The sequence below is a fragment of the Microcebus murinus genome, chromosome 4 (assembly GCF_040939455.1).
Source record: "Microcebus murinus isolate Inina chromosome 4, M.murinus_Inina_mat1.0, whole genome shotgun sequence".
Classification (NCBI taxonomy): Eukaryota; Metazoa; Chordata; class Mammalia; order Primates; family Cheirogaleidae; genus Microcebus; species Microcebus murinus.
The window spans coordinates 103,295,617-103,308,563 of NC_134107.1; the positions used below are offsets into that span (position 1 = coordinate 103,295,617).

The following is a 12,947-nucleotide window of genomic DNA, read 5'->3' on the forward strand; positions in this document are numbered from 1 at the left end:
AATATGGACAAGTTGTCATTTATACAGTTAATATATTCTCTTACCATTCTATTTCATTCCATATGTTTGATATATGGGTGATTTGTTTGTACTTTTGAAGTAAACTTCAAACTCATTATTTTTTTTCTTTTATTCTACATTAGACTACCAAAGCTTTCTAAAATCATTCTAGATCTGTCATAAAAACTCAACTTAGTATCATGAGGATATTGCTTTCCCTAGAGCTATTTATATTTGTATTTATTTATTTTTTCCAGAGAGTACTTTCTAGAAAACCAGCATCCATCAGCATAAATATAGAAAGAAGAGGAGAGTTTCCCTTTAACATCCATCAAGGTCTTTTAACTACTGTACATTACCAGAATTTTATCAAAATTCAGGTAGGGAAATGTAAAGAATAGAGGGGAGAAACAATGGCTTGTTAGAACTATCCACAGCTAATTAAGGATAGGATTAAGGGTTAAGATTACAATGTCCAATATTTTTTTAAACCAAACTTTATTAAAATATAATCCATATACCATACAATTCACCCATTTAAAGTGTACAATTCATTGGTTTTTAGTATATTCATGAGGTTGTGCAACTGTTACCACAATCTTACTTAGAGCATTTTCTTTACTTTTAAAAGAGGCCCCCATACCCTGTTCTTTCCCTCCCCCTAAACACAGTGGTAAGCAATCACTAATCTACTTTCTGTCTCTATAGGTGTATTTATTCTGGACATTTAATATAAATGGAATATATGATATGTGATCTTTTGTCACTATTTTTTTTCCACTATGTATAACGTTTCAAGGTTCATCCACATTTTAATGAATGTATAAGTATAGTACTTCATTGTTTTTATTGCCATTGTATGTCTGTACCACATTCGGTTATCTGTTTCTCAGTTGGTGGACATTTGGGTTGTTTTTACTTCTTGACTTTTATGAATAATTGTGTTATAAGCAATTGTGTACACGTCTTTGTGTGGACATTCATTTCTTTTGGGACTTTCATTTCTAAGAGTGGAATTGCTGGGTCATACAGTAAGTCTATGTTTAACATTTTAAAGAGCTGCCAAACTGTTTTCCACCTGCAATATATAAGGGTTGTAATTTCTCCACATCCTCTCCAACACTTGTTATTGTCTGTCTTTTTGATTATAGCTATTCTAGTGGACATGAAGTGGTTAATATCTTCACATCCACTAAAATGTACTTTTTTTTGGAGACAGAGTCTCGCTTTGTTGCCCAGGCTAGAGTGAGTGCCGTGGCATCAGCCTAGCTCACAGCAACCTCAAACTCCTGGGCTCAAGCAATCCTGCTGCCTCAGCCTCCCAAGTAGCTTAGACTACAGGCATGCACCACCATGCCTGGCTAATTTTTTCTATATCTATTAGTTGGCCAATTAATTTCTATTTATAGTAGAGACAGGGTCTCACTCTTGCTCAGCCTGGTTTCGAACTCCTGACCTCGAGCAATCCGCCCACCTCGGCCTCAGAGTGCTAGGATTACAGGCATGAGCCACCTCGCCTGGCTAAAATGTACTTTTGATTAGCATTTTCTTAATGAGTAATGATATTTAATATTTTTTCATGTGCTAATATATTACCCATTTGTATACTTCTTATGGAGAAAATGTCTATTCAGATGTTTATTTGGATTATTTATCTTTATATATTAAATATATAAAGCTGTAAGTGCTCTTTATATATTCTGGATACAAGTCTTTTATCAAAAAAATTTTCTCCCATTCTGTGGGTTGTCATTTCACTTTATTAATGGTATAATTTGCAGTACAAATTTTTTTTTTTGAGACAGAGTGTCACTCTGTTGCCTGGGCTAGAGTGCCATGGTGTCTGCCTAGCTCCCAGCAACCTCAAACTCCTGGGCTCAAGCAATCCTTCTGCCTCAGCTGAAGGTAGTCCTTTTTCCCAAGTAGCTGGGACTACCGGCATGCGCCACCATGCCCAGCTAATTTTTTCTATATATTTTTAGTTGTCCAGCTAATTTCTTTCTATTTTTTTAGTAGAGATGAGGTCTTGCTCTTGCTCAGACTGGTTTTGAACTCTGAGCTCAAATGATTCTCCTGCCTTGGCCTCCCAGAGTGCTAGGATTATAGGCGTGAGCCACTGTACCCGGCCAGCACAAAATTTTTAATTTTGGTATAGTCCAATTTTTTTCTTTTTTTGTTTGTGCTTTTGATGTAATATCTACTAAACATTTTTAACACAAGATCATGAAAATTTACTCCTATGCGTTCTTCTAAGAATTTTATAGTTGTAGCACTTACTTTTAGGTCTGTGATCTTATTATTATTATTATTATTTTTGAGACAGAATCTCACTCTGTTGCCTGGGTTAGAGTGCCGTGGCATCAGCCTAGCTCACAGCAACCTCAAACTCCTGGGCTCAAGTGATCTTCCTGCCTCAGCCTCCCGAGTAGCTGGGACTACAGGCATGTACCACCATGCCTGGCTAATTTTTATATGTGTGTGTGTGTGTGTGTGTGTATGTATATATATATATATATATATATATATTTTTTTTTAGTTGTCCAGCTAATTTCTTTCTATTTTTTTAGTAGAGATGGGGTCCTGTTCTTGCTCAGGCTGGTCTTGAACTCCTAAACTCAAATGATCTTCCTGCGTCGGCCTTCCAGAGTGCTAGGTGTGAGCTACCACGCCCAGCCTATGATCTATTTTGAGTTAATTTTTATGTATGCTATGAAGAAGTGGTTCATCTTCATTCTTTTGAATGTGGATATACAGTTATTCCCAGCACCATTTGTTGAAAAGACTATTTTTCCTCATTGGATTGTTTTGGCACCCTTGTTGAAAATCAATTGACTATAAATGTGAGAGTTTGTTTCTGAACTCTCAATTATATTCCATTGATCTGTATGTCTGCTCTTGTGCCCGTATCACAGTGTCTTAATTACTATAGCTTTGTGGTAGGTTTTGAAATTGGGAAGAATGAAACTTCCAACTTTGTCTTGAAGAATGTTTTGCTCTTATGGGTCCCTTGCATTTCCATATGAATTTTATGATTAGCTTATTAATTAATCTGTCCCCTCCCGTAAAAAAATAGTGTCATTTTGATAGGTATTTTGAATCTATAGATCAATTTGGGAAATACTAACATCTTAACAATATTTTCTCTTGATTCATGAACGCGGTGTCTTTCCATTTATTTAGATCATCTTTAATTTTTTTCAACAATGCTCTATGGTCTTCAGTGTACAGTCCTACAGTGTAAACATTTTATAATGTTTGACTCTGCTGACCCACTGAAATTATATTAGCAGTATCTTGAAGCCTAGGATTTTATTGCAATCACATTGTTTCTACTTTAATAGCTAAATCTTGTGTTTTTTTTTTTAATTTTGGTTTTTTCTTTAGGAACTTGCCTACGAGGAATCTTCATCTGTTGTGACAGACGAGAAAGGGAGAGAAAATTTGTTTGGGAGCAACCAGCAGGATATTCTTTCTGAAGACCAGGACAAGCCTCTCAGCAGAGTTCAGGTAAAGCAATAAGAGAAAGTAAACTAATTGAGATTTGGACTAGGTATTGCCAATACTGTTGTATTGGTTTAGGATTGTAGATTTAGGTTTTGTTAAGTTAGGCAAAGACTATAATTTCACATTTTATTCTAGTAATTTGTTTGACTGCCATATTATTTTAAGATTATTTTAGGAATCTTGCAAAAAACCTTGAGTATTGCTACTACCTGACATTTTATATTTTATGTTTATGTTCACTTTTAGAAAATAAAATTCAAAAATCCATTTGTTAAGATAGAAGAGGAAGAGGAAAAGCAGTTACATCTTCAGGGCCTTAAAGATATTCTGCCAGAAGCCCAGGATTATTTTACAGAAACTCAAGGTGATGTGCCAGAAACTGAGGGTGATTTGACAGGAATTCAGAGTGTTGAGCTGGAAGTTCAGAGTTTTGAGCCAGATACTCAGGCTATTGAGCCAGAATGCGAGTTTGGTAAGCCAGAAGACCAGGCCATTGAGCTAGACGGCCAGGCTAAGACAGCAACTCAGGGTTTTATACTGAAAGCCCAGAGTTTTGAGTTAGGAGATGGGAGTTTTGTGTTGGCAGCCCAGCATTTTCTATCCCCAAACCAAACTTTTCTACCCAAAGACCAGGATATCCTACCCAAAGACCACTGTGTTCTCCCTAAAGACCAGAGTATTCTTCTCAAATATCAGAATCAAGATTTTCTACCTACAGACCAGGATTTTCTAACCAGAAACAAGTGTGTTCTCCCCAAAGACCGTAATGTTCTACTCAAATGTCAGGACCAGGATTTTCTACCTACAGACCAGGATTTTCTACCCAGAAACAAGTGTGTTCCCCCCAAAGACGATAATGTTCTATTCAAATGTCAGGACCAGGATTTTCTACCTACAGACCAGGATTTTCTACCCAGAGACCACTGTTTTCTTCCCAAAGACCAGAACATTCTACCCAAATGTCAGGATCAGGATTTTGTACCTAAAGACCAAGAATTTCTACCAAGAGACTCGCATGTTCTCTCCAAAGACCAGAATATTCTTCTCAAATGTCAGGACCAGGATTTTCTCCCCAGATACCAGAAGATTCTACCCAAATATCAGGACCAGGATTTTCTATCCAGAGACCAGCATGTTCTAACCAAAGAGCAAAATATTCTACCCAAATGTCAAAAACAGGATTTTCTACCAAAAGACCAGTGTGCTCTCCCCATAGACCAGAATATTCTACCTAAATTTCAAGACCAGGATTTTCTACCCAAAGATCAGGTAAAATAGAGTGGTAAGGAGATATAATAAGAAAATAAGGTACTTAGGGTTTGGAGTGGGATTTGTAATTACCATAGGCATACCTCGGAGATATTATGGGGGTTCGCTTCCAGATCATTACAATAAAGCAGATATAGTATTAATAATAAAGGGATTCGCATGAATTTTGTGGTTTCCTAGTGCATATAAAAGTTATATTTACATGTTATTATATGGTCTGTTAAGTGTGCAATAGCATTATGTCTAAGAAAACAATGTACGTAACCTTGATTTAAATATACTTTATTGCTAAAAAGTACTTAGGATCATCTGAGCCTTCAGTGAGTTTTAATCTTTTTGTTGGTGGAGAGTCTTACCTTGATGTTGAGGGTTGCTGACTGATCAGGGTAGTGGTAGCTGAAGGTTGGGATGGCTGTGGCCATTTTTAAAAATAAGACAATAATGAAGTTTACCACATCAATTGACTCTTCCATTTGTGAAAGATTTCTCTGTAGCAGGTGATGATGTTTGATAGCATTTTACCCACATTTGAACTTCCTTAAAAATTGGAGTCAATTCTCTCTAAGCCTGCTGCTGCTGTATTAACTAAGTTTATATAAAATTGTAAATCCTTTGTTGTCAGTTCAACAATGTTCACAGCATATTCACCAAGAGTAGTTTCCATCTCAAGAAACCTCTTTTTTTGCTCATCACAAGAAGTAACTCTTCATCTGCTAGTTTGATCATGAGATTGTAGCAATTCAATCACATCTTCAGGCTCCACTTTTAATTCTAGTTCTCTTGCTGTTTCTACCACATCTTCAGTGACTTCCTCCACTGAAGTCTTGAACCTCTCAAAGTCATCCATGACAGTTCAAATCAACTTCTTCTAAACTCCTCTTAATGTTGATATTTTGGCTTCCTCCCATGAATCACAAATGTTCTTAATGGCATATAAAATGGTGAATCCTTTCCAGAAGGTTTTCAATTTACTTTTCTCAGATCCATTAGGAGAATGATTATCCATGGCAGGTGTAGCCATCGAAATGTATTTCTTAATAAGACTTGAAAGTCAAAAGTATTCCTTGACCAATGGACTGCAGAATGGATGTTGTGTCAGCAGGCATGATAACAGCATTAATTTCCTTGTACGCCTCTATCAGAGTTCTGGGGTATCCAGGTGCATAGTCAATGAGCAGTAATATTTTGAAAGGAATCTTTTTTCTGAGCAGATCTTTTTTTTTTTTTTTTTTTTTTGAGACAGAGTCTTGCTTTGTTGTCCAGGCTAGAGTGAGTGCCGTGGCGTCAGCCTAGCTCACAGCAACCTCAAACTCCTGGGCTCCAGTGATCCTTCTGCCTCAGCCTCCCGGGTAGCTGGGACTACAGGCATGTGCCACCATGCCCGGCTAATTTTTTATATATATATCAGTTGGCCAATTAATTTCTTTCTATTTATAGTAGAGACGGGGTCTCGCTCTTGCTCAGGCTGGTTTCGAACTCCTGACCTTGAGCAATCCGCCCGCCTCGGCCTCCCAAGAGCTAGGATTACAGGCGTGAGCCACAGCGCCCGGCCTTTCTGAGCAGATCTTAACAGTGGGCTTAAAATATTCTGTAAACCATGCTGTAAACAGATGTGCTATTATCCAGGCTTTGTTCCATTCATAGAGCATAGGCAGAGCAGATTTGGCATCACTCTTAAGGGCCCTAGGGTTTTTGGAATGGTAAATGTACACTGGCTCTAACTGAAAGTCACCAGCTACATTAGCCACTAAGAAGAAAGTCAGTCTGTCCTTTGAAGCTTTGAAGCCAGATGTTGATTTTTTTCCTCTCTAGTTATCAAAGTCCCAGGTGGCATCTTTCGATATAAGGCTGTTTTTTTTTTCATTGAAAATCTGTTTAGTGTAGTCACCTTCATTAGAGATCTTAGCTAGATCTTTGGATAACTTGCTACAGCTTCTATGTCAGTACTTGCTGCTTTACCTTGCACTTTTATGTTATAGAGATGGTTTCTTTCCTTAAACCTAGTGAACCAACCTCTGCTAGCTTCAGACTTTTCTTTACCTTTCTCACCTTTCTCAGCCTTCATAGAATTGAAGAGACTTAGGGCCTTGCTCTGGATTAGGAGTTGGCTCAAGGGAATGTGGCTGGTTTGATCTCTAATCCAGACCACTCAAACTTTCTCCACATCAGCAACAAGGCTGTTTTGCTTTCTTATTCATGTGTTCACTGGAGTAGCACTTTACATTTCCTTTAAGAACTTTTTTTTGCATTCACAGCTTGGCTAACTATTTGGCTTAAGAGGCCTGGCTTTCCATCTGTCTCAGCTTTTGACATGCCTCCCTCACTAAGCTTAATCATTTCTAGCTTTTGATTTAAAGTCAGAGACATGTGGCTCTTTCTTTCACTTGAACACTTAGGAACCACTGTAGTGTTATTAATCGGCCTAATTTCAATATTGTTGTATCTCAGGGAACAGGGTGGGCTGGGGGAGGGGCTGGCCCCATGGTAGAGCAATCAGGATACATATAACATTTATCAATTAAGTTCACTGTATTATATGAGCATGGTTTGTGGTACAATTAGAATGGTAACATCAAAGATCACTGATCACAGATCACCATAACAGATATAATAATAATGAAAAAGTTTGAAATATTACGAGAATTACCAAAATGTAACGTAGAGACAAGGAGTGAGCACAAGTGTTGGAAAAATGGCACCAGTAGACTTGCTTAACATAGCATTGCACAAACCTTCAATTTGTAAAAAGTGTAATATCTCTAGTAATAAAGTGAAGCACAATAAAATGAAGTATGCCTGTAATATTGTAGCTGATTTGGAAATCCATAGTTGGAAAAGTAGTTTCCTGATTAAGTTTTCAAAACTCCAGGGTTCTTACTAAGTGTTAAAGTATTAGCAGTAGCATATTACTTTTTTCTGAACAACTTACTTTTTCCTTTTTAATCTTCTTCATTAGGAAAAATATTTCTGGCAGCCAAAATCTACTTTGACAGCTGAAAGATGGAAAGAGGAGTGGCCCACAAGTACCCAACAGTACCTTTTACACAGGTTCCAAGGCCAGTCTTCCACCAGAGATCAGTTAGACCAAAAGGAAGAAGAAAGGCAGGAAGTAAATTACTTAGGGTTATGGTTGGACTTTTGTGGAATATAGTTTTTTGTTTTATTCCATAAGATGACCAGTTATACTCTGACCTCTGTTAACTCCAGAATTATCACTAAAATTTAAAGTCTTAGTTAACCTCTTGTTCTTAACTGAACAATTGATATTTTGTGTCTGTTCTTTTTTAGAAAGCAAATTTGAAGCAGCCAACATCAATGTTGATAGGGAGAGAGGCACTTCCTCTGGATGTCCGTCGGGATCTTCTATGCAGGCATCATCAGGTCTCCATGAAGGACAAGGTAGAACAGAAAAAGGGCGGAAACCAGCAGGAACTGAATTGTTTAGGGTTTAGTTTGAAGCTTGCAAAGATTATTTTCCCCGAAACTTCAGAGCTCACAAAAAATAATCATTTTCTGTTTTATTTTGTTATGTTTCACATTAATCCTGGCTTTTGAAAAATTACCTGATGGCGCTCAATAAAACTTAGAATATTATTGCCATTATATTACTTCTACTGGACAATTTATAATTTGTATTTTTTTTCTTTTAGAAAGTACACTTTAAGGAGCCATACTCTAATATGACAGATGAAAAAAGGAGAGGTGACTTTTCTCTGGCGGGTTATCAGTATGTGACTCCTAAACCCCAGGACCAGGACCTCATCAGAGATCAGGTGGAGCAGAATAAAAAAGGAGATAAAGATATAAGAAATAAAGTACCTGGGTTTTATAAATTCTCAATAACTGGCAATTTGAAATATAGAATCAGGGACTTTGGCGCTAACTTAAGAATATGGTATCTTTTATTCTTTCCCATATTAGTGGAAAGATAGTCCTAAATCCTATTAGAACAGAGGCCCTGCTACAGAAAGAATTGGCATAGACAGTTCCTACTGGTCTCTCCTCCTTTCTTTCTGTTCTATCTTGCGCTTCACAGTGCAAAAGACCCTGATCTAGTGAACTATATTAAATCAGTTTAGTCATTTCAAAAGTTGATATGTCACATTCATATCTTATTCTAGAATTAGACAGTTTTAATTTACCAAGATTATTCTTCAACTCTTGGTGAAGCTCACAGTATTACCACAGGCATACTGCCCCTACATCAACAATGTAGGAAGAAGTATCAGATCCTAAATTATTTAAGATTTGGTGAGTTTGTCCAACTATTCTGTCCATGGTTTGTAATTAAGAATGAAGGTCTACAGAATTAAACTAAAAGTATAGTGTCCTCATTCATATCAAAAGGTATCAGGATATTTTTGCCTGGTATCATTTCTTTGGCGTTCTCACTAGAGTTTACAATATTATGGTTAGCATATTGTCTTGGTTAGAAAGTTTGTTTTCTCCTGTTCCTTTGGAACATGTTTCTCAAGCAGCCCTCATCTTTTATGAGAGATGAAAGAGTGAGAGAGGAATTGCCTCTGGAATATCATCAGTATGTTATACCTATTAATAAAATCCAGGACCAAGCCTCCCCTAGAGAACAGGTAGAGCAGAAGACAGTAGGAGGATTGTATTACGTGAGATTGGGACTGAAGCTTGTCAAGCTAGCTTCTTTGTGGGATACATAGAATTAAGACCTCCAGAGTTAGGCTAAGAGTATAATGTCTTTGGTAATTTCAAAATGTACCAGAATAATTTGCATTTAAAAACTCTATGAAAATAAGTGGAAGAATAAATGAAAAAGAGAAGTGTTGCTAACTGTCGAAGCCAGGTGAAGGATATCTTGGGATTTATTATACCATTTTTGCCTGCTTTGGTATATGTTTAGAAATTTTTATGTTAAACACACACACATCTGTTTAACTGTGCTCTATTATCATCACCTAGTATCATTACTCTGTGACTGTCATTGAGGTCTATAATAGTGTTACTAGCCCATCATTTGTGCTTGGACACATCAGTTTTGTATTTCGTTGTTCCTTTAGGAAAAATATATCAAACAGCCCTCATCTTTTGAGAAATGGGAGATTGCAAGAGGAGTTGCTTCTCAGGTGCCATCGGTATGTTTCACCCAGTATTCAAGACTTAGCCTCTCCCAGAGAATAAGTAGAGTGGAATATAGTGAGGAGTAAGTAGTAGACAGTAAATTGCTTTGGTTTTGACTCAAGATTGACAGGGCAGTGTAGTAACTGCTTCAAGGTTTTTGTGTTAAGGTTGGTAATAATGGGCAAGGAATATAATGTCCTCTTGTTCTGTGATGTATCACACCATTTTGACCTGTTGAAATTACTTCCTGCCTCTTCACTAAGGCTTTGACTGTTGCTCCAGGCATGATGCTCCTGCTTGGATCGTTTATGTCCAGTGTTCATGTTGTCTTTTAGCACAGGAGCTGTGGGCAGGCCTCACATAATATGACAGGTGAAAGAAGGAGAAAGGAGTTATTTCCAGAGTGCCATGAATATGTTTTATGTGAAATCCAGGATCTAGGCTCTGTCAGGGAGCAGGTAGAGCAGAATATAGTAAAGAGTAAGCAGCAGAAAGTAATTAGCATTTGCACCAGACTTGTCAGAGCTATGTTACCAATAAAGATGATGATGATGATAGCATTTTCTCTTATTAATATTAGCAATAGTATTAATATTATGAATAACAGCTTACATTCATTGAGCACTTACTATAGCCAAAATGGTTTTAGAATTTTATATGCATTATCTCATTTAATTCTCTCAGTCACCATGGGAGATAGATACTGTTGTCCTTGTTTTTTGTAGATGCGATTTAAGATTGTATTGTAAGTAGAGTTAAGATCCATAATGGTGACAAGAAGTATAATGTCTACTTTTATGTCACAATATATCAGATTATTCTGACCTATTTAGATTACTTCAGGGCTATCCTTGAAGCTTACAGTATTATCACTACTATGTCACTGCTAATACATTTGGCAAGCGCTTCTGTATCTTTTAGAGCTTATACTTTAGGCAGCAGCCATCTGTTGGGACAGCTGAAAGATGGTCCGAGGATTTGCTTCTTGATGGCCATCAGCATCTTCTACCCAGGCACCAGAGAGATGCTTCCAGCATACGACAGGTAGAGCAGACCATAGAGTATGAGCAGTGGAATTTAGACAGGATTATAGTCACCTACTAAACTGGAAATGGTAAGGGTGATCAAGAAGCAGATTCCTATTTTATTTCATGGTATGCAGAACCATCCTGATCTAAGATTATTTTAGGTCTCTTATTGACACCTAGGGTATTGTTGGGAGCACTTATTGTGTATTCAAAAAATTATATTTTATATATATTTTATTTTATAAAAGGTATATTTCTGGTGGCCATTGTTTTTTACAGTGTGAGAAGGGAAGAAATGAGCACTTTGTAAGGGATAAGAGTTATGAGGATCTTCCACTCAATGGCCAGGACTAGATCTCCATCAGTAAGCTAGTAGAGCATAAAGTAGGGTCACCAAGAAATAAACTAGTCAGGTTTGGGCTGGAGCTTGTTAAGGTTATATTGCCTAAGGTTTGGGGGTATTGAGTTAAGATATAGAGTTTTTTAAGAAAATGTTACAATATCTTGGGCCTGCTAAGATTTTTCCATGGCTTAGCTGAAATCTACTTTATTACCCCTCTCTGGATAATTTGTATTTTGTGATTTTTATATTGTTTTGAAAACAAAGTCTTAGACAACTAGCAGTGTTAGGCTATATGAAAGAGAAATTTCCTCTTGGTCTTTTTACATGAGCAGAATGAAAAGGAAGAAAAAAGACAGAAAGTAAGGTTTGCATTGAGGTTTTCAAGACTGAATCATAGGTCTTTTGTGATTTTTAGTTTGGGTCTGTAAGGTTTACCTAAGGGTATAGTCATATTTTATTCTACATTGTCATTTATATATCCTGAACTCTATGCCAGGCTCTTTCCTACCTCAGGTTGTTAGGTTGGGACAAGGAGGAAGGGGAACAGATTCTTTGTTAAGGGGTTTACATTGAGAAATAGATGGCACTAGCAGATGCTTTGTCTACTAGGAGGAACAAACTAACCAGAGGGAACTTCCAAGAAAGAACAGGTAACATGTCAAGGGGGCTTCTGAGGACTGAACAGATGTTTGGTCTATGATAGGGAGTCTCTAAGGACTGACCAACCAGAAAGGCCACAATGTGCAGTGTGCATAGGAATTTGTTCATAGTTTTTTTAAACTGTAGTCGGCCCTCCAATGGTCTGAGGACAGTGAACTGGCCCTGTTTAAAAAGTTTGAGGACCCCTGCTCTAGAGATTTCTCACTAGTCTATAAGTTTCATGAGGGAAGTGCCATACCTGTTTTGTTTACCGTTATATGAACAGTGGCTAGTACCTGGTAGTCTCTCAGTATGTTTTAAATGAATTAGGCCATCAATTAAATATTTATTGAGCAACTATTAGGTATTAGCCATTAAGTTCTAGCTGTGAATAAGACACAATAAAATTTCAGACAATTTAAAGAAGAGAGACCTCTACTTAAACAGATAATTATGAAGCAACATAATTACTGATAAAGGATGCATAGTGTTATGGCCCCGAGCGAGAGAAATAACCACTGAGTCAAATTGAAGTTTAGAGTGAGTCTTTATAGACTCACACTCCAGCTGTGCACCCTCCAACCTACTGTGTTTCCCCAACAATAAGACAGGGTCTTATATTTATTTTTCCTCAAGAAGACACCCAAGGGCTTATTTTCAAGGGATGTGTTATTTTTTTTAAGTATGGTACAACCATCTACATTTATTCAAATATAGTTAAGTAAGTCGTCTTCTTCTGGAACATCATTATAACTCTCCAAACCCCAAATTCCATCCTGAATTTCTTGCGACTCTATTTCCTTTAGAACCATTGGCCCCAATCTCTCAGGTCGAGCAATAGAGCTCTTATGAGGCAGATGAGAAGGGCTGCTCGTCTTCTTTACTGCTCCGCTATGAAATGCATGGGTTATGCAGATATGCTGCGTAGCCACGCCCATTACTAGGTCTTATTTTTAGGGTAGGGCTTATATTGCGCAAATGCTTACAAATCCTGCTAAGGCTTATTTTATGGATAGGTCTTATTCTTGGGGAAACACAGTAGATGTAACCAGGTTCAGAGTGTGGCCCCAACT

General features: G+C 37.3%; 1 protein-coding gene across 4 annotated transcripts in view; it reads left to right on the forward strand.

Annotated features, from left to right (window-relative positions):
• CCDC15 (coiled-coil domain containing 15) overlaps positions 1-12,947 on the forward strand; it is a 77,352-nt gene that overhangs the window by 19,193 nt on the left and 45,212 nt on the right. For 2 of the 4 annotated variants that reach the window (XM_076002617.1, XM_076002618.1), the window contains 3 exons: positions 258-380; positions 3,385-3,507; positions 3,751-4,773. In XM_076002617.1, coding sequence (XP_075858732.1) covers positions 258-380; positions 3,385-3,507; positions 3,751-4,773 — 1,269 coding nt within the window. Of the gene's footprint in view, positions 1-257; positions 381-3,384; positions 3,508-3,750; positions 4,774-8,423; positions 8,547-9,248; positions 9,363-9,803; positions 9,879-12,947 lie in introns of all 4 variants that reach the window. The other 2 variants (XM_076002620.1, XM_076002619.1) reach the window with 2 other exon arrangements.